The sequence below is a fragment of the Maniola jurtina genome, chromosome 5, assembly GCF_905333055.1.
Source record: "Maniola jurtina chromosome 5, ilManJurt1.1, whole genome shotgun sequence".
In the NCBI taxonomy this organism is placed as follows: Eukaryota; Metazoa; Arthropoda; class Insecta; order Lepidoptera; family Nymphalidae; genus Maniola; species Maniola jurtina.
In genome coordinates, this window is record NC_060033.1 from 10,500,568 (window position 1) to 10,527,696 (window position 27,129).

At 36.6% G+C, this 27,129-nt stretch overlaps 1 protein-coding gene across 2 annotated transcripts in view; it reads left to right on the plus strand.

Annotated features, from left to right (window-relative positions):
* LOC123865235 (dipeptidyl aminopeptidase-like protein 6) overlaps positions 1-27,129 on the plus strand; it is a 122,870-nt gene that overhangs the window by 85,704 nt on the left and 10,037 nt on the right. For both annotated transcript variants that reach the window (XM_045906164.1, XM_045906165.1), the window contains exons 6-13: positions 5,603-5,832; positions 18,549-18,691; positions 20,485-20,627; positions 21,498-21,621; positions 21,908-22,143; positions 23,414-23,534; positions 24,389-24,524; positions 26,884-27,056. In XM_045906164.1, coding sequence (XP_045762120.1) covers positions 5,603-5,832; positions 18,549-18,691; positions 20,485-20,627; positions 21,498-21,621; positions 21,908-22,143; positions 23,414-23,534; positions 24,389-24,524; positions 26,884-27,056 — 1,306 coding nt within the window. The remainder of the gene's footprint in view (positions 1-5,602; positions 5,833-18,548; positions 18,692-20,484; positions 20,628-21,497; positions 21,622-21,907; positions 22,144-23,413; positions 23,535-24,388; positions 24,525-26,883; positions 27,057-27,129) is intronic.

Below are 27,129 nucleotides of genomic sequence, written 5' to 3' on the forward strand. Positions count from 1 at the left end.
TTATGGAAACCGTTTTGGTTTATTTCATCTTATTTAAAAAATAATTTTTCGGTTTTAGGTATTATATTAGGTTTAAAAATTATTTACTAACAGATATTAGTGATAACAGACGGGCACAATGGCTTGACGTGCCTTCGAAGAACTAAAAGGACAAATATAGTCCTCCAAATTCAGTCACCCTTTCAGGTTAACTTGAGTAACGTTGGGTTTGGTATAAGCAACTAAGCGTAATATACTAAGTAGTATCTAAGCATCGTAGACTTTAACCACTCTCCTTCATCGTAAGTAATAAATATAAATACGTCGGTACAGAACAAAAAGCTCTTCATAACTAAAAGTTAAACATATAGGATTCACTTTGATATATTTTTCTACACGTGTGCAAATACAAAAAATTAATAAATCGATCGATAATCGATTTAAAACAACTTTATACTTTTCTTCGTATTGACTATTAATTTTTTTATTCAATATTCAATATAAGTAATATTTATCTTTACTTCTAACTTGATCATTGAAGTTCGTTCTCTTTTACCATAGAACGGCTAGAAAGTAATGGGGCATCCTTAGTATGTGGTCGACAGCCAATCTACTAAACGCGAAATGGTTTTGTTCAACATTTTTGATACAAATCTAATAAGGTATGAGCAGCTGTGATTGATGTCAAGATTGTACTTATCTAAAAATGAAAAATAAAATAAAAATAAGACTAGGTAGATATTTTCATTTTCAGCCATGCAGGCAACGTTGTGGTTGTCATTTATTACAATTTAATAACCTCAAAGAAAGCACTTTTCGTTTTCCATATAATTTTTATGGCAAAATACAATTTTATGTAGAAAATCCATTTTTTCCAAGTTACAAGACCAGCAATAAATCTTTATGCTTCACAACGCGTGGGGCTTAATAATATAACGAGTAAGATGACGAATGGCGGGACGGTGTTCAAGGAAGCATTGTATGAAATTATAAAATTTCCACTTTCCGACTTGTTAACAGCAATATTAAATTATGATTTATAAACCAAAATTTATTAATTAAATTATGCCGCCGTCTTTATTTGTGCTACATCATTGTGACACAATGCTTCTTATACGAGTAGGTAAGTATTAATATAGAACTAGTAGGTGATCAGATCACTGTTTCTAAGCGTCTAAAAGGACAGAATGATGGACTGCATTTGGACTGCAGTTCTAGTGCGGTAGGAAGGTATGCAGTGTTAAGTGCAACCGGAAGCTCCGCAGTTTCCATAAAGCAGTCAAAAGCAAGGAACCACAAGCATAATTCGCTATAATCCTCCAACAAAAACACATGTATGCGATAAGCACCGCCCATCCTTCCAAGCCCGTCCTTCCAACACTAAAGAAGCAAAAAAGCAAGCAATACACACCACCAACACACAACGCAACATAAATCCTCTAGTAGTCTGGAACACAACCATAACCTACGTTTCACTTCGACACCGGATCATCCTCAGGAGATGTAAACTCCACAATTGCAAACTGACTTTCAAAGTGTATACTTGCATTTGACTTTCAATACGTCTGTTCGGTAGGTATATACTTTTAAAGGGATATTAGGAATAAAATATGTAGCGGGATTCCGTGAGCGGAAAAACACGCAGGATTTTCTTCCAGCATCTTGTCCGTACATCCACGGAAATCCACGCTTTCCCTCTGTTGATTGAAAAGATTAAGTCTTACGCTTCGGAGTGGAGAAGAGCCGAGACGCAGCAATTTTTTTGATAACAACCCAAGATGTTATAAAATTTCAGATAGATAAAGCTCATACAAAATTATTTTGAAAAGTGACGACAAATTCGAACGCTTGAGTGTCTAACAATATACATAACATATAATGCGCGTAGCGACACAGACCACATAGATATTGGCGCGAAGTTTACGCACCCTTTGACGCCTACAAAGTAGCTTCAAAAAATAGCGCCTCTTTACCAGGGTTACTTAAAACTTAAAAGCTTTACTTTGACATACGATGAAACTGCAATCATGGAAACAAAACAATTGCTACACCGCTATGCCAAAGAAGAAAAAACTTAGTTTAATTTGCAGCGTTGCGCCTCGGGTCCATTCCAGTCTATAGATGTACGAGTACGTTGCGCATTAAAATTTCAGTTGGAAATTCTGTTACAGCTTACCTAACTACATTAAGTATACTATACAAATACATATCAAACAACAACTGGAATAGCTGTTATTTCAGATAATCCAAACACCTTACCGAATCAACATGTAAATTACATTACGTCTGGATAACAACATTACCTACTGTGCCAATTTGTCCTTTGTAATTGGCATAACCGTATGATGCTACATTTCGTCAAATTGGATAATGAATGAAATATTTACATATAAATAAGACGTTTTCTTTATTGTCGCTATTTTAATAAATATACATAACAAGTATAAAATCAGCCCACTGCGCCTATTTTATAAAGCTAAGCTAATCTTAAGCAGTAGGTACCAAAAGGATTTTATTCAAGTTTTCTTTAACACATAGAGCATCTGAAGTTAGAACTCTGAGAACATTCCGTATGTAGGTATTGGTACCTACTTAGAGGCGAAATTATCATTTTCGTCATCATAATCAACCCATCCACATACTGAGTATGAGTTTCCTCTTAGGTTGAGAAGGGTTTAACTTTAGACCATAATTCGCCACGCTGGCCATGCTGGCAGATTGGCAGATTTCACACACCTTTGAGACGTTTTACAGAACCCTCAGGCAGGGTATCCTCACGCTACATACTTTATGGTTAAAGCAAGTGATGTTTATTGCTTGAAACGCTCATAGCTCCGAAAAGTTAGAGGTGCGTGCCCGGGTCGAATTCTGAACCACCCGAATAGGAGACCGACGTTTTAACCAGTAAGCTATCACCACTTTTTAAATACATAGAGTTTCTCAACTCTGAAAACTATGTCCAGGTACCTATTTAGGGACGACATAACATGTTAAAAAGTTATGCAAATAAAATTACGACTTATAGCTTGAAAATACGTACCAATATTATAAATACTATTGAAATCAAACAGATCCAGGTAATTTGATTGGAGATTTATGGGAACACACGTAATTCGACGGACAAACAAACCATAAAATCATTCAAACTGTGTTTTATGATCTAATGTGAGATGAGATAAAAATGCAGTTCACACTGTAGAAACTTTGATCTATAAAGTTTTAAGACGTCTCGTTCAAAATTTAGCGCCGATTTTACAGATGCGAAAAATCTTTAACTGAGAAATAAGTTTGACTTTTACAAGATAGATTTTACAAGGTAGATTTTGTACAAAAAAATCTATACCTTTATTGTGAAAAAGCAACGCTTAAAAATATATTTCATATGAATCTGTTAAAGTAGCACAAACAAATACCTGCCGACTGATACCGATTGCTTAGTTAAGTAGGTATATCTAACTTAAAACAGAACATAATTATAAATTTCGCATACCTACTTAAAATGAAGAAAATGTACAAAAGAAAAGTAAGTACATCTAAAAACAGTAACGAGGACAGATGATAAATAATACGGACTTTTTATATTAGAGAAAAAATAAAATTCAAACGACTTCAAGAGTTTGAAATAGATTAACTTAACATTAGAAAATATTTTATGTGGTTAATTCATCCAAGTGATGAACTAATGACAGAAAAATTAAACTCGGTAACTTTACCAAATACCACTACATTTTCATAGCGTCAGCTTTTTCCTTCCTACAACATTTTAAAAGTCAACCAGTACGATTTGCAAAAAAAATCTTTCTCAGTTTTACTTTAACCCTATGTGCTTTGAAATGAATGAATGAAAGCCGAACGAAATCGGGGCACCTATTTAATATGAGTCCAGAATACGCTAGCCTCGATTAAAGATTTATGAATGTAAACACTACGCAGCGCTGAAGTTGAAATGCGCTGCATTCATCCGTACAGAATCCATTTTGAATTTTAGAACGATTTTCAAAGGTATGGAAGCGCTAGTATAATAACCTGTGGGATGCCTAGTACCTACTGCCTACAGTGTGTATTATTAAAAAAAATATACTGGCGCTGGGGGCGCTGGCAACCGAATATAATTATTTCAGTTAAAGGTGCCCACGCACTCGAACTGAACTGCAGCTGAACTGCGCGTCGCGGCAGCGCCCCGCACAATATTCTCTCCAGCCGCGACGCGCGTATGTCACTGCCGCGCGTCGCGGCTGGAGAGAATATCGTGCGACGCGCTGCCGCGACGCGCAGTTCAGTTGCAGTTCAGTTCAAGTGCGTGGGCACCTTAATTCAGTATTTAAATAACAGTTACTTGAATAAAAACACTGACGGCATTTATCTCTATTAATTTGTAGGTGTGTAACCTATTTTACTTTGGATTAATAATGTGTTTGGAGAACATCTCTTCTATAGACATTTTCTAATCGCTTGTACGTCAGGCCTACATAAAAACTAATGGTCTCGTACATTTGTGCTTTCGCACGTTTGCTGCAGGAGTTATTTGCCAACAAAACCTAAACCGTGACTTGGAATTTACATATTCATTTTACGAGAGTTGATGGAAAATAAATTGTTTTAAAACGTTGCGTAGTTCGAATTTGAGTATGGAAAATAGATTTCCATACTCAAATTCGAAGAAAATATTCCACACAATTTTTTTTTTAACTTCATATTTGTGACAAAAATGTGGCAAGGTATCAATACACTGTATGACTGAATACTGTAACATTTTAAAAAAAATTGTGAGTTAGGCTTGCACTAGATGACAAGCCTGAGAAACAGAACAATGATGAAGTCCATGTTGCAGCGCGTTTTCCTTTGTAATTTGACTGTAGGCAGATACACGGTAAAGTCAACGCATGAAACTCGCCTCGATGTATAGAATATGTTTACTATACCTACATTTTTTCTTTTATTGGTCACAAACTACTATATGAATGAACCTGCCTCTCGTCGCAAAAAATATATTAAGTTTTGTATCCCATTCGACCTCCTTTAATCCCTAAAAGGTACATAACCATGAAATAGAAATGCTACTTTAAAAGATTAGTATATCCTGCTCCAGCAGGCCTTTTACGTAAGTGAATGAATACATTTCTACTGCAGGAACAAAGCAAATGCGCTTAGAAACTATCCGAATATATCATTACATGAAGGCTATATATTTTGTTTAGAGTTTGAGTAGTGTGCATTGGTGGGTACTTGGGTAGATAAGTATTAATTAATCCTTAAGTATTCATCTGGGTCAAAGACTTGAATGTAAATTTTTAAGTCCATGTTACTTTAAAACTACACATATTTACAGAAATCTGGAAAATCAGAGACATGCAGAAAAATCTGAGATATTTATTTCTAAAACGTGTCTAGAAAATTTCATTGAGTTTGATTGGTTATTATTTAAATGAGAACCAAACTTCTTTTGTATGGAAAGCACTGGAAAACCATCAAAAAATCATTTTTGAAGACCACCTACCAATCCTAAGAATCAGCGTTGGATTTCCAACAAAAACAAGATATTTGAATCAAATGGCATACACCAGACCTCATTACTTCCCTGTTGATATGGTTAGATGAATGCAATGAATTTATTTCTTTACAGAGAGTCCTACCCGCTAACACCACTACCTGACGACATTGGCGGAGGAGTTATAACCGAAGGTCCTTTCCTCCTCCTCGCCATGTGGACACCCAAGGGTCACGGCCTTATCACGGTGAAGGACTACGACATCTTCTACCGGCCAGCGCCGAGGTCTTCCACAGGATACCGGGTCACAGACACGGGTGTACCTGGTAGAGTGAACAATGGTGTCCCGGATTGGTTGTATGAGGGTAAGTCTTCTTTCGGTTTTTTTTTTTTTTTCAGAATCCGCCGGCCATGAAAATCGAATAGGGAACAACAGCAACCGCTATTTTTTATAGCAACCGTTTTATATTCATGCGCCCATTAAAGCAAGCACCTTAAAAGCTAGAGTGAATCGGCATCTTCTACGCAAGCGCAGTCCAAGCAACTTATCATTGCTTTTTTATATGTATATGCTAACACCGAGTATGGGCTATAAATATGTCAAGTAAGGTGCGTTCAAATCCATTCAGAAGTTTCAGGGTGATAATAATACTTATTACCTCCAATTGAAATTTTCAAAATATATTTAATGCACAGAAATGGTCCACGTCCAGTAACACTTTAATTGTAAGAGTAGATATGGATTTACTGTAAAATCAATTTTACATTTTTCAAGCGAAATTTGAAAATGAACTTCCGACCGCAAGCTCAAGAGGCGCTCGGTCTCGGCCCTCTTTAAAACGCTCTCGTACGTACTCTCTTTCACTGTGTACCTTTACGTCCTCTTTCGCTGTGTACCCTCATCGATACCGATTTTCCCGTCGAGTTTTCCGACGAATAGGTTTGAATAATGACTGGAATACTAATAAAATGAGTTTGAAAGAGAAAGCTTATCATTAAACACGCAGAGTTCAAATTTGAATACCTCGAAATTTCTATTCGAAGATTGTGAATAGCGATTACTCATTAAAAGAACTTCTGCTCCCGGTAGTTAAGGTGAGTTTTTAATAGGCACAACATGCTTCGTTAGGGAAAGGAAAAGGAAAGTTTTACTCCTCAAAATCTATTGAAAAAATTCTAAAAATTAATTATGAATGAATTTTATATTTATTGCGTACTCTATTATATACCAAGCTGGAATTAGGAACTCGTTTCTTTATTACACAATATTGTAAATCAGACTCAAGACAAAATTTAATCTAAGTTCTATTCATTAAAAGCTTATTTGAAGTTAACTAATCTGTTCTTTATTGAGCAAGATTTTTAATGGATTTTTCTTTTAATTTCCGTCCTCAATCTCGTAGGCACGTACATAAATCTAGATTAAGATTGCTACCAAATTTTTTACTACTTGTAGAAGACAACCTGAATATACTTTAATTTCGTCGAGGATAAAAAATGAGCTTTCCTTTCTGTTAAAGCGTTGTAAATGAGCGCCCCAACTTGGAACTTTATCTACCTAATGAGTCAAGTCTGCACTTAACACTTTTAAAGAGTCTTCAGACATAAGGCGTTTTATTTTGTAGAAATAAAGAAGAACTAAATCCTGAAACATACAAAGCACGATGACTGTCATACGTTATAATATCAAACTTCAGGATGTGACGTCGATGACATGCAGCAGCACCGCTTCAACGGACTTTTTGCCGTGTAAAACACCTTCATACGTAATTAACCCATCGCTGGCGCACTACTGAGCACGGGTCTTTTTTCAGAATGAAACGGTTTAAGGCATTTCATAGTCTGCCACGCTGGCCCAGTGCGGATTTGCAGATATCACACACCTTTTTTTTTGTAAAGAATATTAGCCATGCCTAATGCTCCCCTTTCCCCTCCAATTAAGCGTAAAGCTTGTGCCAGGAGTGGGTACGACAAAATTGCAACGGGTGGGGTTTGAACCGTCGACCTTTGTGAATTCAGTCCGCTCGTCAACCGTTGAGCTATCGAAGCTACCTTTGAAAGCATTCTGAATAACTCTCAGGCATACAGGTTCCCTCATGATATTTTCCTTCACTGAAATGATATGTAACTACTCAAGTACTAAATACGTAAGTAACTCCGAATAGTTAGATGTACGACCTGGGACTGAATTCCCGATAATAGAAGATAGACGCTTTAACCACTAAGCTATCACCGCTCTATGGTCACCTTCATTATTATGGCCCCTTGTACTACAAGTTGTAGGAGCTTCGTTGACACGTTGCCGACGCGCTTTATGTTTGTTTCAAAATATCGTAGAGCTATCTCACGATTGTACTCAACCTTGTGGGTAACGTAGACCTATGGAATGGGGTGGAGTAGCGAAGCGAATCAATAACAATTGAAATTTAATATTAGGTTAGAGTAGGCGCGCACGGGCGGTTAAATAATAATCAGCTGTCAAATAAGCGCCTCGATTCATCATACGGCAATGTATGAGTGCGCGTACAAGCGGCAATAATCATTACGTACAATTATATGTACGAAAAATTGACCAGCCTGTTATTTTACCCATGTTTGCCTACTCTTACATAATTCTCTATTGTAAACTTAAATTGACATAACAATCGACAGTTTCACTCGGCGACTAGAAACATGCTAGACGCCGATTCCAAATACATATAATATTCCCAAAATCCCCAGTGTACTAAGATATTAGATAAGTGGTGCAAAAAGTACGAACATAAATAAATAAAATACCTATATCCATCAAATCATTTATTCCAAACACAAGGTTTAATCCTTAGAAATATTATAAGCATAAAAATCCTACAAATGTAAGTAATTGGGTAGAAAACATCAGGGCAATGCCCTTACTTTTATACGTTTACGTGTATCATAGAAAATATTTCTGAATTTGTGGTCAATAGCTTCTTTAACCAACAAGACTTTTAATAAGCCTTCGACTTATGGCATCAAGTAGAGGATCAAGACCTCTTGTCTTAATCCTCTACTTGATCCTTATTTAAAGAAAGCTGTGTATTATACCTACATTCATGCCTTCTATCTCTATGCAGCCCGTCGTCACCAATTTTCTCATCCAGTTTTCCGGCGAATAGGTGTGAATAATAGCTGTTATGCTAGCAAAGCAGCTGCATTCAAAGAGAGTACTTGCTTTAAAGTGCACAGAGTTGGAATTTCAGTAACTGCACTCTCTTCCCTCTCAATGGGTTACTCAATAGTAATCATTCAGTATTGGTACTACTGCGAGTTGTAAATGACGTAATTTGCAGCTGAAACGAGGTTGGCAAGTGAAAAGAATTGATGTGTGAGCTTACACGTGTCGACATGCCTACCTATACTTATCCCCCAATCTGAAAAATTTAACATAGAAGCGCGACGAAAATTACACGGTTGTCCACTCGCGCCTGCTATTTGTAAATACAAAGATTCCAGTACAATACCTGAAAAGCTGCATCAATCATTATTACAATCTGAATTGTTATGATTGGCTGATTTTTTATTTATTTATAGACTAGCACTTGGCTATATTCAGACCTGCTGGCATGTGATGATGCAGCCTAAGATGGTACGCGTTTACCTAGAAGATACCAATTGACGCTTGACTTGAATTTACCCTTATTGAAATTGGAGGGAAAATTGATGCCGACGGAGGATGGGATGAATTTGTGGTATTTTTGCTGCAAACATGGATTACGCATTTTTATGCATGCGAGATTTGTCAGCCTAATTGGTTGCGATCGTAGCTGTCAAACAACCGTGGTAGGACTCCGGCCTCGATTGCGGTAAAATGACATATTATGTCCACTTCGCAGTATGAACGCCTATTATTTCATACGAGTACAAGTTCTAGGAGCCGTAATGGATACCTACGTACCTACGTACGTAGAATTGTTTTCCTTCTTGTTTTTATTTCTAAATATGTATTGAGTCTTATTGCAATAAAGGTTTATACTTCTACTACCACGTTTCCATCGCGCCATATTGTTTCAGCCTTAATCTTAAACTTATCTATATCAGGAAACTCTTTGAGCCTAAAAACTTTAGGCAAAATGGGATTCGTAATAAGTTTTAATTTGATCACGATTCACGAGGGAGATAATGTTCCTTCCATTCAGTGAAAGCGTTGTGAATTTGCGTTTCAACCTGGCCTCTTATCTTAATGAGGCCAGTCTGTCTCGAATTCTTTCAAGACGTTTGTCAGATGAAAATGAATAAAAGTTTCTGTTTGAAAAATTTGTACTGATTTCTTTCATCATTTAAGAACTTCAGATAAAGTAAAATGAGTACCTACGATTTTGATGCATTTTCACTGAAGTGGCAGAGTAAAGCTGAGCGGAAATGTTTTCTTTCAGACCGATTTATCGTAAAATGTATGCTAATACTTCTATTAGGTACTGCATTTCCCATCTTCGCTTCGTTCGTCTCCTTTTCGGTGGAAAGGCGCCCTTATACCTATAGGTGCAATTTTGAAATGCATTTTCAGACACGCAGGGGAGGCTCAGTAAGTAACAGACCCCCATTTGGCACTTTTTGGGTGCGGATTCCTAAAAATCCTGTATTGAATATCAAAATTTTGATATAAAACCAATTTCCCTACAGTCCTTACTTGCAAGAAAATGCAGCCGTACCTACCAATTTTCAGAAAATTCATTAATTTTTCCTGTGTATATTCCAATTTCGGAGAATAATTGCCACTGTGTCCAATCCACGAAAATCATTTTTGTTTAACGTTCTGAAAAGTTCGTTTGCAATGTTTGCTGAACCGGAAATCGACTACGAGGCCTTTGGGTGAAGAGCCCAAAGAGGCATAAAGAGCCCGGTTTCCGGGATCGACAAGTCGGTGCGGGATGATACCGATTGGTGCGGGTAAAAGTAGCACCATACTATCTTATGCGATGTCACATAAAGATAACATAAGGCTAGTTTACCCGCACCGATCGGTACCGATCGCACCGACTTTTCAATACCGGAAACATGACTCTCTATGCCAGCACGCACTTCTGCTAATTGTAAGTACCTAGATGCTGTTATAGTATCTTGTGTCGACAAATTCGTTTCCATCAATTTACGGGTATTTTAACGTAATCAAAATGTAATTAAGGAAATGACGAAGCAAATATGTTGTAATAACTTGGATGAAAAATCAATATTTATTTTACTTTATACGCATTAAAAAGGGTAAAAAGGGTAGGTTTATACTTTAGACCTTATTCTTTGTAACGGAAGGTCAGAGTCTGAATTATTATGTACCTACTTTTGCATTCTTTGGCAACCAATATGATTGCTAGAGTGGTATAATGGACAGTAAACCAGACACGTGCGAGTCGGACTCCAACTTCTAAACTAAGCTGATTTCAATACTGTTTTCACCATAATTTAGAACATTTCACGGGGAAGGAATATTGTAATGAATTTATGTACCCTTAACGCATTTAAAAATAGGTAGATAAGTCGTCCTGCGTAATCGGATTGAGTTATTTGGTATAAGTTAATAAATATAGTTAACGAAAAGATACTTCATTCTACTTTCCTTTACAATCCTCTTGTGATAAAGTGCTCATCTAATGATCTTCCCCTTTCAATATTTATTACTCACCATCTCTGGGGCATAAAGGATAATGCTATCCTTTACCTAGTATCGTAAATAACTTATTCATTGAATATATAAAAGTCCTGCGGCAATTTATTGTGCCTCTTTTGTTTATGTAAAAAGTATAACGACACGCCCTTTTACCCTGAAGGAATTCAACTTTTAAGGGACTTGGTAAGATAATTCTTACGACAATTTATAAAGTTTTTTGGTCGTATATTTTGTTGAGACTGAGCGATGATAGCCTAGTGATTAAAAGGCCGACTTCCTATTGGAGGGTCGGAGGTTCGATCCCGGACACGCACCTGTAACTTTTCGGAGTTGTATTTTAAGCAATCAAATATCACTACGGTGAAGAAAACATCGTATGGAAACTTGCATGCTTGAGAGTTCTCCATAATGTTCTATTAGGTTTGTGAAGTCTGCTAATCTGTATTTGGCCAGCGTGGTGGACTATGGCCAAAACTTTCTCATTCTGATAGAGGACCTGTGCACAATAGTGCATGAGTTGATGATGATAATAAGTATTGGTAATCTCACAACTGAAATAACTTCATACGTCGCAGCTACTCGTACATACCCGCCATTGAAAAGAGTACAAAAAAAGGAGAGACCTCTTCCCAGTTTCCACTACTGAAATATTAATAGACATCCATTTTTCCCCTTCATTCCACCGATCTAAATCTGTAAACATTCCCAGCGATCGGCCGCTTTCCACTGAACGAATGAAAAGAGCGTAATGAATGACGTCAACAAAACGTCTTTATGCCCCTTTTACAATGAGCGAGAATGACTAACAAACGCGGTTTTATTGCCTCCATACAAAGATTAATGTACCACGTAATAGTAGCTGTAAAATTAAGTATCGCCTGTTTGCAATTTTCGACGAATTTCAGATGTTTTAAATGAGGCAATCGCTTGAAGGGAGACTAGGTAAAGTTGTATTTAGAGCAAACAGATGCCTATTCTTTCAACAATGCAAATATTTATAGAATAGTGCTAATTTATTATTGGGTTGGACCGTTGATTACATGAATCCGGTATTAGGCAATAGAACTAGAGAAATAAAGCGAAGATAATGTTCATTCGAAGATATTATAATCACACTATAATATTATAAAGGCGAAAGTTTGTATGTGTGTGTGTGTGTGTGTGTGTATGTTTGTTACTCCTTCACGCAAAAACCACTGGACGGATTTGGCTGAAATTTTGAATGGAGATAGATAATATCCTGGATTAGCACATAGGCTACTTTTTATCCCGGAAAATCTAAGAGTTCCCACGGGATTTCGAAAAACCTAAATCCACGCGGGCGAAGTCGCGGGCATCGGCTAGTAGGCAAATAAATGCTTCAGATAGGTAAGGCAAAGCATATACATTTGTATTTTTAACCCCCGACCCAAAAAGAGGGGTGTTATAAGTTTGACGTGTGTATCTGTGTATCTGTCTGTGTGTGTGTGTATAACACCCCCGACAACAAGGTGTGGTAACAGTAACTAGAAAAGAGAAGGTAACAGTAACTAGAAAAGAGCGATTTTCTTGGATTATAGCTAAGAACACTTTCGATCAAGCCACCTTTCAAACAAAAAAAAACTAAATTAAAATCGGTTCATTAGTTTATGAGCTACGATGCCACAGACAAATACACAGATACACACGTCAAACTTATAACACCCCTCTTTTTGGGTCGGAGGTTAAAAAGATCGTATTTCTACGGATGTAGTCGCGTCTAGGATAAGGTATGAAACATTTTCGGCACTTTAACTGATGAGTAAACATTCTTCGATATTTTGTGAAGCGATTCGTCTCCTTCAACAAACAATCTCCTTTGACACACATTGTACATACCTACAGATCAGTTTGTAAGCACCTACCTACCTACCTGCCCTGAAAAAAAGTTGCTCGACACCAATGACCTCTCTATATACTGACGACACAATCGACGCTATCGACCTCTCGATCGACAATACTTTAGCGGTAAGCAAAATTAAGCTACTACATATATACTAAAAATATTTTTAACCGCTTTTGTGGTTAAAAAAAAAGTTTATGATATATTTACATGATTGTTATAGCTGTACCTAAAGAAGAATGTTTTTTTTTTTTAATTTACTTTTTCATGCAAACCAATTGTGATGGATTTTGGCACAGAAATAGATAGTAGACTAGATTGCTAACTATTTCTGTGCTAAAAACTTTTATTTTAATTTTAAAAATACATAGAAACAGAAAACAACTTGAATTATAAAAAAAAAGAAAAGATATCGTATCCTTTACTTAATACCCAAGTAGAATTTCAAAAACAAAGGCTACTAATTAGGGATTATTTCACTTGGGAGTTAGGTATTCTTACCTAAAATATGGCTCTTTTATTCATGAATTAATCAAAAAACAAAAGGTTTCGTACAATATCCGTGGAATCTTCAAAAAAAAGGAATTTTTGTTCACAAATGAAAAATTACCATTTAAATGGGCCTTCATCAAAGAAGCGCTCAGGGCTGATATATTATATAGGTAAGGTAGGTAGGTACATTGTTAACGAAGATTCTTCTCCCATAAGACGTGCGGTCTATTGTGGCGATAAAATCTTTCCACAACTTTTTCATCTTCATAATAAATTAAAATGAATCTTGGACTAAATTCAAGTCGTTTACGCATTCATATTTTTTTAAACAAATTCAGCCACGTTCAACATGACTAACATTTTATTTTCTTTTTCAACGAAGCGTAATTCTCATACAGAAATATTATGAAGGTAATGTAGCTAGGTACGACAGCAGTCCAACTGTCCTCTTTCAGATTTCAGTTCACCTCCGAAACCATTAAGAGGGGTCTCTCCGTCACTCGCTTCATACAAACGTAGTTCCAATTTCATTTGAATATTAAGCAACCAAAGTTCATGAAATTTTGCAGATATATTCTAGAAACTAATATCTGTCTGTGGTTTTCCAGATTTCTGTTAAAATATTCGATTTCAAAGTTACGCGGTCTTAAAAATTTACATACAAATCTTTGAGCCCCTGTAATTTTAAAACTACATATTTTTAGAAAAATCTAAAACACCACAGACACAGATATTAGTTTCTAGAATATTTCTGCAAAATTTCATGGACTTTGGTTGCTTAATATTCAAATGAAATTGGAACTACTATTGTATGAAGCGAGTGACGGAGAGAACCCTGTTAAGACAGTGGGGCTACAAAATCAACGAATAACGCCTTAAAGGTTTAATTAGCTTAAGGAAACTATACCAACCAGTTAATTACTTAAGTCATTAAGATTAGGAAAATATACAGACATTGTAAATATTTAAAAAAAACGATCCATATTATATCCACGGAGATATAGGGCAAATTATAAAATGTGAACGCCCTGAGACGCTACAAATGTGGGTGACCAGCTGTGCTATTATTATACGGCCACTTAATGCGTGCACAGGGTGTTCTGGAATGTGTAACTTCCATTTATTATATTTGAGGCCTAATGTTGTCGATAAAAATGCTAATGAACCAAATGGTGAAGAAAAGTAAACCAATTGAAATATGCGTTGACGTAAATCTGTCATTACAGCACAGTTCACAAGCAAACACGTAAATTTAAAAACTCCACGCTGTAGATTTGTGTGATTTCACGTTATTTTTGAAAGTACATAAAAGTCTTCCTGTCTCCACCGTCAACACCAAACATATCATCGTTTTCATTTAAAAGGAGTGTACTTTTACTACTGACTACAAAATTTCATTGAATTTGATTGATTACTACTCAAATAAGAATCCATACTTCATTTGTATGAGATGCACTCTTGCATGCTAAAAGGACACTCCTCCAGTCCTAACGCCTTTCATAATTAATAAAAAACATATAGAACCGGCAATAATATAATATTAAGACTTTACAGTCATAAATACTTAGGTTACGCGAACAAATCGCAGCACAACGTAACAAACTTTAGAGAACTTCACAGGTACTATAACAACATAGTATAGCGTCAAAAATGATACCCAAAGAGATACTTGCTATAAAAACTGTTGTTCAACCAAAGAAGCGTGATAAACTAAGAATCTTTATTAAAATAACCAACTCTATCTATCGAAGAGCGGCGTCGATCGTGATATTTCGGACACGCGTCAAGCGAAAACGTGACTGGAATGTAACGAGATTCAATTTGCCTTAAACATAAATATTTACTTCACCGCTATTTATTTTAAGCAAGAACATGGGATAGCAAAAATGATGGTATCAATCTTACTATCCTACCATATTATGTACTCGTATCATTACCCATATTATAAAGTGTTTGTTTATCCTTCAATCACGCCACAACGGAGCAACGCCGCGCCGGGTCGACGTAATTATTTATATGGTTACAGTCAAAAATATGATGCTATACTAAGCTTACTTTTATCCTGAGTTGGTGGTCTTTAATATACATAATTATAAATCTTATTTCGAATATAGTTTTCGATCTTTTATTAGAAATATTTGAGTATGCTCGGGAACTTAGCAACCTTGTGGAGTTTTAAAGTAGGTACCTTAGAACAGCGAAAAGCCATGGGCGTTATCGTCTTTGTGTGGTTGACATCAAATCAATTAGTACGAAACGTTTCTGCTCCATGTTTCTGATACGAAACGCTCAGGTGTAGAATAAACGCAAAAAATCTTGTACAAAGTCAAAATTAAAGCCTTTTATTCCAAATCTGTACCACTGTTCACTTTTTGATTATCAATTCTTGGATTCGACAAATAAATTGACGTATTAGTGCCACCTATAAATAATTAGGCAAATGGAATTCAATTTGGATTAATACTACCAGGCATATTGATCTTGTACAAAGTCAAAGTTAAAGCCTTTTATATTCGAAATTGCTGTTGTTGTACCACTGTTCCCTTTTTGATTACCAATTCTTTGATTTGACAAATAAATTGACGTAATCGTGATAAGACTTAGTTACGTAAACTTAAAACTAAAGCTACGAAGCAATAAAACATCCTGTATATTTTATATTGGCACGCTTCATTACGCAGCGAAGAAGGCGTTAGGATGGCTGCGTCGATTTGACGTCAAACGAGTGCTAGATTTAATAAACTAATATTAGCCTGCGACTATACATCAATCTCTTTATGGCTATTAGTGTACAGTTTTAACAGCTTATAAATAAAACCGGCCAAGTGCGAGTCAGACTCGCGCACCAAGGGTTCCGTACTCGGGTATTTTTTCCAACATTTTGCACGATAAATCAAAAACTATTCATAAAACTAAATGAAAATCTGTTTAGAATAAACAGGTAAAGCCCTTTTATATGATACCTCACTTGGTATAGTTATCTTACTTTGAAAATTGAAACACGTTTTAATTTTTTTTTAAATGATGTAACCACAAATTAACAGTTTTCAGATTTATTCCTGTACTTGTGCTATAAGACCTACCTACCTGCCTTTCATGATTCTAGGTAAACGGGAAGTACCCTATAGGTTTTCTTGACAGACACGACGGACGGACGGACGGACAGACAACAAAGTGATCCTATAAGGGTTCCGTTTTTCCTTTTGAGGTACGGAACCCTAAAAAGGAGCTCAAGCATCCCTGCAATGGCTATAGCAAATTTAAATGCTTTGTCCGTCCACCACTGAGCATGTCAATGGAAGCTTAAGTTGATACAAATCAGAAGGTCTACTTCTGTAAAGAAGCGATTGCTCAGGCTACGTTGGCCTGTGGGGGACGATATGTCAATTTCCAGTTTGGTCAAAGAGAGGATGAAAATGAATACCCAGCATAAAACAAAAAATAGAACCACTTGTTCTTTTTAAAACCACTTAAAATTCTTTACCGCGTACGTAAATTTCTTACCACTGACACTCGCCTCAAGGTTTGCGAAGCATTAATTCTCTCCAGATTGAACTACGCCGACGCCCTGTATGGTCCCAGGTTGTTAAGTCGCACTCAACGGCTTGTTCAGCGAATTCAAAACGCCTGTATACGATTCTGCTATAATGTTCCTCCAAGATCGCACATCTCGCCCTACATCAATAAAGGAAACCTGCTCAATATGAAAACCAGAAGGGAGTTGCACTTGGCCTCTTTACTGTTTGGGGTGATACAGTCTCAAAAGCCTCACTACCTCTTTAATAAGATCGAATGGGCCAAAAAGACCAACACTCGCTCCAACAGAGTCTGGACTCTAAAAACTCCTCATCATGTAACCGCAGCATTTCGTGGTAGCTTTAAATATGCCGCTACGAAATGCTGGAACAACTTGCCTCCTCCCCTGCGCGATATAAGCAAATCAAAAACATGGTTCAAATCAAATTTAAGAATTTTGTTATTGCGTCAGCAAAAGGGTGAGGAAGGCGCGTAGTTCAGGTCCTCCCACATCTTTATTCTACTTTATTTTATTATATACCTACTTTATCATTAAATTATTGTACTAACCCTATATCTACTAACCACATTATTTATTTATTTTGTATTGTATTTTGTATATTGCATCCTATAGTTACCGTCCGAAACTTCTGGCTTCACGGAAGACCAGCGCTGTGCCTGCGTTCCCGACACAGGCGCAGCAAATGCTGAGTGGAGTCCATTTTGGCACCACACACCACGCGTCCCATTTTACATTTTATTTATTTATTTTAAGTAATTGTTGGTACCAAATAAACAGTTTTTCTTTCTTCTTTCTTTCTTTCTGGATTAACTTTGATGAAACAAAAGGAACGCGATTACAAAAACAAACATCGGTGAAAAAGCGCATGCTACGAAAATCCTATGTACTAACGAAACCTTTAGAATATAAGCTTAAACAAGAAAATGAATTCAAAGCCAAGAAGTGTATAGTTCATTTCACAATAGCGAGTTCCGAAGAACCTTTTATTTGCGTTAGTTCAAGCTAAGCTCTTTATGCTTTAGTTCTAAAGCTCTAGCTCTTCACTTTAATTCCAACCACTTTTCCTGCATTACAGAGTGATCTATGTGCCTTGATAGGGCTGCCATTTGTCTAGATTTGATCTGAGTTTACGAAATATGCTTTGTGGCTCTATACGTGGTATAAGTAAAAGAATAAAATATTTTTTTATTCGTTTACTTACCAGTTGATGTTCGCGATTAAGGTTTTTCAAAATTCCACGGGAACTCTTTGATTTTCCGGGTTAAAAAGTAGCCTATGCTTTGACTGTATATGTATGCAAAAAATCACGTTGGTCCGTGGTTTGTTGCGACGTTAACCAACACACTTTCGCATTTTAAATATGGATCATGATTCTGTACAGTTTTTAGCTGAATTATTAGTTTATCTTTAATCTTAGTGGAGATTAGATGGCCATTAACTCTATCTATAAACTTTCAAATAGGTAGCCGGGCAATCTTAACCCAATAGACCCTAATTCAATAGCAAAACCATGCGTTGTTATAAGGATGAAGGCTATAGGTTTTAATGGAAGCTATTTTTGTTACAGTGGAAATCCTCAAATCTCGATCAGCATTATGGATGTCAGCTGATGGCCACATGGTGCTGTATGCCACCTTCAACGACAGTCTGGTCCACGAACAGAAATATCCGTGGTATGGGGCAGCATTGGATACTGATGACCCAGCTAAGGTAACTCTTAATAACTAATGGCCAAGAAGAAACAATTCTTTTTGATAAATATAACGGAAACAATATTCAAGAGTGAGATTTAGAAATAGAATTATTTTAAGAAAATTTTATGGTTGTTTTTCGACTATAACATTCTATGAAAAGAAAAGGCACGCATTCTGTACAAACATTTTCCATTGAAACCCCGTATAAAAAGCAAAGCATTGTTGTGACAGAAAATGGTTGTAGAAAGAAGGCTTTAATCTTTTACACGTGGCACCGTACTAAGACCTCGAAAACGGCTAAGAAAACACTTGTAGCCTCTAATGGAATATTCACTTCATTGATGTTTTAATTTAGACAAGTTACTTTAACTTTTAGTTTAGATACTTTTGGCGCAGAGTTAGGAAGGTATGATATTTAGCTTTGGTGATCAGCCTTTTCACGACTGCGTCAAAGATGCATCGCGTTTTGGCGACTTGGAAAATATAATACTAGAGCTAGTCAGTCGTCACATTTATCGCTGCGACTGACAGTCCTACGTTGTAGTTTGTATGTACGTAGCTTGCGATCGTCAGCATTATCAACCCACTGTTGAGTTGAGGACGGGTCTCCTTTCAAAATGTGAAGGGCTTAGACCATAGTATACTAAGGCCAAGCCCCCTAAAAAAATACTTGCATTAAAACCTACTGCAAAAACGGCATATTCTAACCATATCCAACGGAATAAAATTCGAAAAATTCAAAATTCTAAATATTTTTATTCAATTAGACTTTTACAAGTACTTTTGGATCGTCAAAAGCGTCTACCACTGGTTCGGAATGCCTTTCCTACCAAGAAGTACACAAGAAGAACCAGCAAGAAACTCAGCGGTTGCTCTTTTCAAATTTGATGTACAATATTATGCAATTACAAATTCAATTGAAACATCCTCGTTGCAAATCAAATAGCGTTTGATAAACGATATTATCTGGGGGCACGGGAGTGCCCCCGCTAAGTCGTTACAACATTACACAGTACGCACTCCCGCGGTTAATCAAATCGGAGCGATATTCTTATTTTCCCGTAGGCACGCTTCTCCAAAAAGGCTGTAGGTAGGTATGAACTAACTGAATTTGGGCCGTAACTGAATTTATATGACACGAATATCTTGCAATTTTTATTTTGATTTGATCTTTATCCAGACGTTTGAAAATGTGCCAGAACAGTGTGCTCTATTTAAAAAACCAGCCAAATGCGAGTCTGATTCGACCACCGAGGGTTCCGTAGCTTGGAAACACCATATAAATATTTTTTGTTCTTTTACTGACATAATGAAGTTCGTTTGTAAAGATTTATATTGGTGGTACCCAGGTGGTACCATTTCGGATTCCGACCTTACCAATTCCGAACGATATTTTTCTTTCATCTCATATGTACCTAGTATTTTAGTGAACACGCAATGAACTGTAGGTAATTGAATGTGTATGATTAATCACAGTTCCATTCTTTGTATTGTTACTTCTTTCACGCATTACAAAAGAAAATTGTTTTCGAGGGAGTAAAATAGGAAGTTAATTGAACACTATCGTTGTATATAAAGATTTCCAAGAGGTATTTGGAAGGTAGGCTCTTTCCGGGGCGTAGGTATCAAGCTAAGGAAAAATTTTACGAAAATTCAGTGAAATGGAGGTTGGAAGGTAGTATATAAAATTTCGTCTAAGGGAAGCTAAACAAATCAGTTTGTCAATTCATAGTTTTATTATTCGAGTAAATCCACCATGTTTCTCAACACGGGTTACGAAATATTCACAAAACAATGTTCTTGTTTTAGACGTACCCGGAGATCAGAAGCGTAAGGTATCCCAAGCCTGGTACAAATAATCCCACAGTGAAGCTGACAGTGGCGGATATTGCGGATCCCAAGCACATCCGCACACGACACCTCACACCGCCGAAAGCTATTCTTGAAGAAGGGTAAGAGATATATTTTACTACTCATCTACTTTACCTACTAAAGAAGATATTTTATACTTTTTATAATTAGTTTCTTTTTTGGAATTGTTATCCACCAGCCCCATAAAAACATATCTAATTATGTATTATTATTTACCTTAGTAATTAATAACTTAAATAACTTATTATGTACTTAATTACCGTGATTCGGTACATCCTATTCAATTCAGATACTTCGTATTTACTCTGTAAGATAGAGTTAATTAATTCACGGCACTCTATTATTTTAATATTTCTTAGTCTTAAAGTGGTAGCAACTTTCTTTATTTCCTACAACTTTTTTTCTAGTTCATAAAAATCCGTGTACTTAATGGTTTTTGTTCGCCTCCAGTACAAAAAATAAATAAAATCTTTAACCAGCGTCGTTCTTAAAATTCATTTTATACAAAGCGGGTGTTTAAAAACTTTTAAAAATAATCTCCTAGGGTTTTTTAGAATCACTGACTTTTTTAACTGTACACTTTACTTATCCATAGTTCTTTCTTGTCGAGCGTCTATCGTCACTATTATAAAAATTAAAAGGAGTATAAAGAATGTGTTATTTCTCGTTCAAAGAGCTGCGTTGAAATATGGGCCTTTGGAAAAGTAGTTTCGAAACTGTAACTTTTCGCTACTAGATGGCATTAACAGTCGCTCGAGTGCTGAACAAAAATACAAATCTATTTGGATGAAGGCGCTCCAGGCGCGATACCCATAGCAACGCAGGTCCGAAATTTGAATCTTGCTGGTTCCTCAATCTTGATATGTACTTACTTAAAATTATTAAGAGAAAACCTATTCACAAAATCTCAACTTTTCCTTTGACATGCGTAGATCTATTTGTTTCAACAGGGACTACTACTTCACAAGCGCGCAGTGGGTGTCCCTCACAGAAGTGTGTGTGGTTTGGCTCACTCGGGTACAGAATCTCTCCGTCGTGTCTGTGTGCAAGAGCCCTATGTGGTTTTGCCAAGAGGTTAGTGGTTTTAAACTTTATATACCCAGGTATTTATGATTTAGATCATAGCCCAAAAAGTGCTGGCTAATCGTAAGTAGGTACTTAGTTTAACTTATGAGAGCTAATAAACCCAAAAAATAAGATGTAAAAATTTGGCAAAGTGGGCAAGAGTATATCGGAAAGCGGCTCCTGCCTTAGTAATCGAGGTGGCAATAAGGTGAATTTCGGTTTTAAAAAGCTTGTAAGCTCCATGCGGATTGATCGTGCGCTTACAAGCTTAGAAGTTTATTCTTCTATTGAACAGGTGTACAGAATATTTTCGGGCACTGAAGGCTGGGTGGAGTCTGCCCCAGCACCGTTATGGTCAGCAGGCGGCGGGGCCTTGGTGACGCTGGCCCCAATCAGAGACGGCCCCGCGGGGCTGTTCCGCCACGTGGTGAGGGCTGAACATAACGCTCACGGCTCGAGAGCGCTGCCTCTCACGCATGGAAGCTTTGATGTCGTTAAACTATTAGCATGGGATCATGCGAACCAACATATGTAAGTAATTATGCCTCTCCCACACAACTGTCACATTTATCAATCGCAGATAAATTGATCGATGTTCCAATCGGCACTTTCAGCCGTACTCAGTTATTGAAATAGTAGAAAGTCGATAAAGTTAGCTATAATTAATAAAGTAGTAATATTAAGTAATTGTAATTGAATAATAGTAATTAGTATAAAGTAATAGTAATAGTAAGCTCTATGCTTTATTGTAATAAATGCATAGTATACTTAAACATAAAAATGAGATGGAAAACAACTGTCCTAGGCAAAGGCAGCCTTATCATTACAGGGATCTTTTAAAGGCATCCCGGGTGTATGAAGCTGGAAAACTAAAGTATACAAGATGTTGATGTTCGAAACAGAATAAAATATACTTACCTACATAAAGTTCCTACAGTTTACATATCAAAGTTTTCTCGTTTACTGTATACTCGTCAAGCCTTGCAGTTATTATAGCGACTTTAGACTAACTTTGCAACTGATTTCCTTATGCCTCGTCTACACCAATGAAATTTACGTAGATTTGATTTGCACATGACTTAAATCGCCTGAAAATCGTCTATTACACATAAAAACGTCCACAGTCCACACCACCAAAAATTTGTGCTTTGGCACAATGCAAAAAGTGTTTTTTTTTAATCCAGATTCGACGGATCCCACCCAAAATTTTGACAATCGATTTAACCTCATATTAGAATAGTTTTAACAGTGATGATAAAGGACCCATAAAGGGTTAACGATTATTATTATATCGTCAAGCGCTATTAGTGATTATAAATGGTGGCTTAATGTACTCGCCCGGGGAACAAAGCTGAATTAAGGGTCTAATTCAGTCCTACTACTATTAATACCCTGACCTTGGGCATGAATTCCTTTCTTAAACTAATGAAAACTGTGTTTGCAAACGAATTGATATAGTCTGCTATAACGCATCATAAGCGTGATTTTACGCCTTGCAAGCAGGGCCATGTCGCCACCGTAGTTGGGAAAGTATAAGGTACCTATATACTAAGCATGAAGACGGCACGCTTTGTGTTTTTTCAGGTACAATTCGACAATAGATAGATACAATTAACAGTGTTAAAATGGTGTTTATATTAGACTATATGTTTGGGTAAATGTGTTGCTTTCCTTCTTTTACAATATAGAAAAAAAAGGTGACAAGACATTCAATCACTGTCTTACATAAAAACCGTTTCGTAGTAACACCGCCGCCGTATGTTTAAATATGAGTAGAAATAATAAATAGGAAAAATTGCAGATATTACTTAGGGATACCAGAGGGGAAACCAGGACAGCAGCATCTATACAGAGTATCGTCGGAGGCTCCGAGACCCGGCACTCCTCAGAAACTTCCGTACTGCGTTACTTGTAACTCGCAGGTTTGTACTTCTTCAGTTCTACTTTTATCATAGATCTAGACCTTTAGATAGGCCTTTATAGTTTGTGCACATATCAAGCAAATATATCTATACTGATTGAAAAAAACTTCCACTATTTGAATAAAATCTAATAGACTAACGTGTCTTTCCTTTGATGGAAAACCTTTCTCTATTAGGTTTGTTTCGTTTACGCAAGCGAAGTCATAAACTAGGTACTCAGCCTTTACAGAGTTTAAAAGGTTGTTTACTATAAGGTTTGTCTATTGTAGCTTAGTTTTATTACGCAATTTAGTTTCAAAAAGCATATAAATATAATATGTACCTAATCTAAGTAGGTACTAGTGTAGAGGCATGCAGCCTCTTTTAAGACTGGCCAGTCTTATACCGTCAAATCTCGAAATGATTATTATTATTAGCATACTCTTAGTTATAGGAATCAAAAACAAACAAATGCAATATGCATTTAACGACAACAATCGGAGAAGCAGAAATTACGTTACAAAGGATTAAGAATTTTATGTTCAAGAAGCAAAGCAGTAGACATCGCTATTATGTATGAATATAACGTACCCGTTACATAATTTTCTCATCTGTATCGACAATTTCCATCTGACCTTCACAATCTATCAAGGCAGTCCTTACCACATTTTGTGCTATCTCAAAGCAATAAATTGGTTAAGCGCTCATTAAAATTATCAGTGATAGAAATCGAAACATTTTAAGTTACGACACGCAAACCGATTAAATGCATACATTAAGTAATTAATTTAATCAATTAAGAAAAGAAAATTCAAAATTTTTAATTGAGCATTACAGATGAAATGTTAATTTCTGTTATTTTTCTTGTTGTTTAGCCGTCTCCGTCAATTAATCTAGAATTCTATGGAAACTTAGCGTCATCAGGGGATAGTGCTTGGGACAACGATTGGGACGAAGAAATGCCTGCTACGTCACCTTCGCCTTCTAAAAAAAAGAAAAAAAAGCAACCCGGTAAGACCTTTAATTAATAGACCCTTTTACCTCTGAACTTAAAATATCTTATTAGTAATTAGATACTATTAGCATGAACTATTTAGGTTTTATATTTATTATATTTTATTTATTTTTCTGTACACTTTAAATATTTAAAATAAGTGGCATATCGATTACGTTAATCCATTTGGAGCTATGAGATAAGTAATAGATTCTTACTACTTAGCTGGAAAAATTGCGATAAAATGTAGGGGCAAAAATCTGTTACAACTCTCCGTTCTCCATTTTTTAACTTTTACTATCTAAAGTTCGTTAGACCGTCCGTTTTCATAAAGTCTGTCGACTAGTTCTCCTAATAAACTCCAAGAAACTTCGAGCGTGGCTCAGAATTGCATTCGAGTACCAACAGGTGCACAATGAAATTGTGTTAGCACCTCTAGTCTGTCAGACTTTCACAAAGCTCTGTCCATGCTCTGTCCAATAACGTTTTCCACTTCAAGTTTTGCACTGTACCTACTATTTTGTGGACTTTGTCCATGTCCAGTTAATATAGAAATTCAGGACAAGCAGTCAAGTGACTGCTTTGAGAAGACACAACACAGTGAATAAAAATAATCTTCTATACTAAATTACGGGTTGAAGTATGAATATAGTAAGAAATATAGATACTGTATGTAAAAACTTAATGAACTGCTCAAATAATGCTTATCGTTAGGATACGGTTGACGATATTTTGTATATGGTAAGTACCTATATCATTCATAGAGTTATTTTTATTACAAGTTATGCGTTAGGTTAGCAAGATATCTAACCTAATTGCATTCAGTCGTTCGGTATTTTCCTGCAAACATAGTTGGAATATTTTATTTATTAGTTACATATACTCTGAACCAAAGTTCAGAGTATATGTAACAAACACATAAAAGAAAATTATTTAAACATCTTACTGGAAGAAAAGGGGTTGGTATATACTCATAGGTAAATGCAGATTTCATTTACTTTCTACTGGGTAATATTATAGTACTTTTATTGGAATTCACTACAAAAACAACAAAAATACAGGCTCCATTTACAAGCGAGTCGAAAATTTTAAAGGTTTGGACAGATACATAGCTAGACGAGGCGACCGTGCGCGCGACTATTTGGTCTATATAGAGTGCTATCTAAGCAAAATAGCTTGCACATCTCATTTAAGTATTACTAGAGGATGTCCGCGACTTGTCCGCGTGGATTTAGGTTTTTGAAGATCCCGTGGGAACTGTTTAATTTTCCGGGATAAAATGCTTAGGTATGTCAATCACAGGGACGGAAGCTACCGCGGTACCAAACATACAAATCGGTTAAGCAGATGGGTTTTAGGAATCCCGTGGGAACTCTTTGATTTTCCGGGATATAAGCTGACCCTGTACCAAATTTCGTCAGAATCGGTTAAACTGTTGGGCCGTGAAAGGTAGCAGACAGACAGATACACTTTCGCATTTATATCATTAGTATGGATGAAAATTGATGTGGCAGTTTTCTCAAATGTACATCGAGTTTCGACATTTCATTACAAGTAATTGACACTGAAAATGTAAATAGTGGTATTTACAAGTGGAAATGAAGAGGAACATTAAACAAGACAGCCTGACGACCTACTTCAAACGCAGACGATGTTTGAACAAAGTATTTGCTTAGTTTGGCGTCGTAGCTTAGTGTTTATTATGGGACAAACCATTATGATGTTGTTATAGATTATTGAAGATACCAGAATATTTGGAACTAGCTGATCGGCCAATTCTCGCTTCATCCATACTAATCCATACTAATATTATAAATGCGAAAGTGTGTCTGTCTGTCTTCTAGCTTTTCCCGGCCCCACAGTTCAACAGATTTTCATGAGTACAGAATTAGCTTACATCCCGGGAAAGAAGATAGGCTACTTTTTATCCCGGAAAATCAGAGTTTCCACGGGGTTCTGAAAGGCCCATCCGTTTAACCGATTTATATGACATTTGGTACAGTGATAGCTTGAATCCCGGAAATTGATATACGCAACTTTTTATCCCGGGAAATCAAAGAGTTCCCACGGGATTTTAAAAGAAACCTTAATCCACGCGGACAAAGTCGGTGACATCATCTGGTCGGTCATAAAACGAAGATATAAGCCCTCTTTATTCCCTATCTCATGGGGCTTTCGAAAAATCCAGCCTAAGTGAATTGCCTAAACATTTGCGCCCGGACGAGCGCTGGTCTTCCTTCCGGGCACAAATTAACTATTGACAACTTTACGGTCCGGCACGGCCCGGCGTTGCCTCCAATCTCTGCTAGGATTTCATACATCGCATCGCAGTTGTTTCAACTATATTTACACAATAATTTTAATACTTGTTCGCAGAAAACATACCACAGAACCTACCGTGCCTATACCACGATGCCTACTTCAGCCCGTCGTCGACGTACTTCGTGCTGGAGTGTCTGGGACCAGGAGTGCCGACGTCCAACTTGCACAAAATATCGCTCCCAGAGCCGAGACTTTTGATGCACCTCGAAAACAACACATCGGTTAAGGTAAACTTTAAAAAGTTAATAAAATCGCATGAGAAACTTGTACCTTAAAGTTTATGCCTCCCCTGAAATGAAA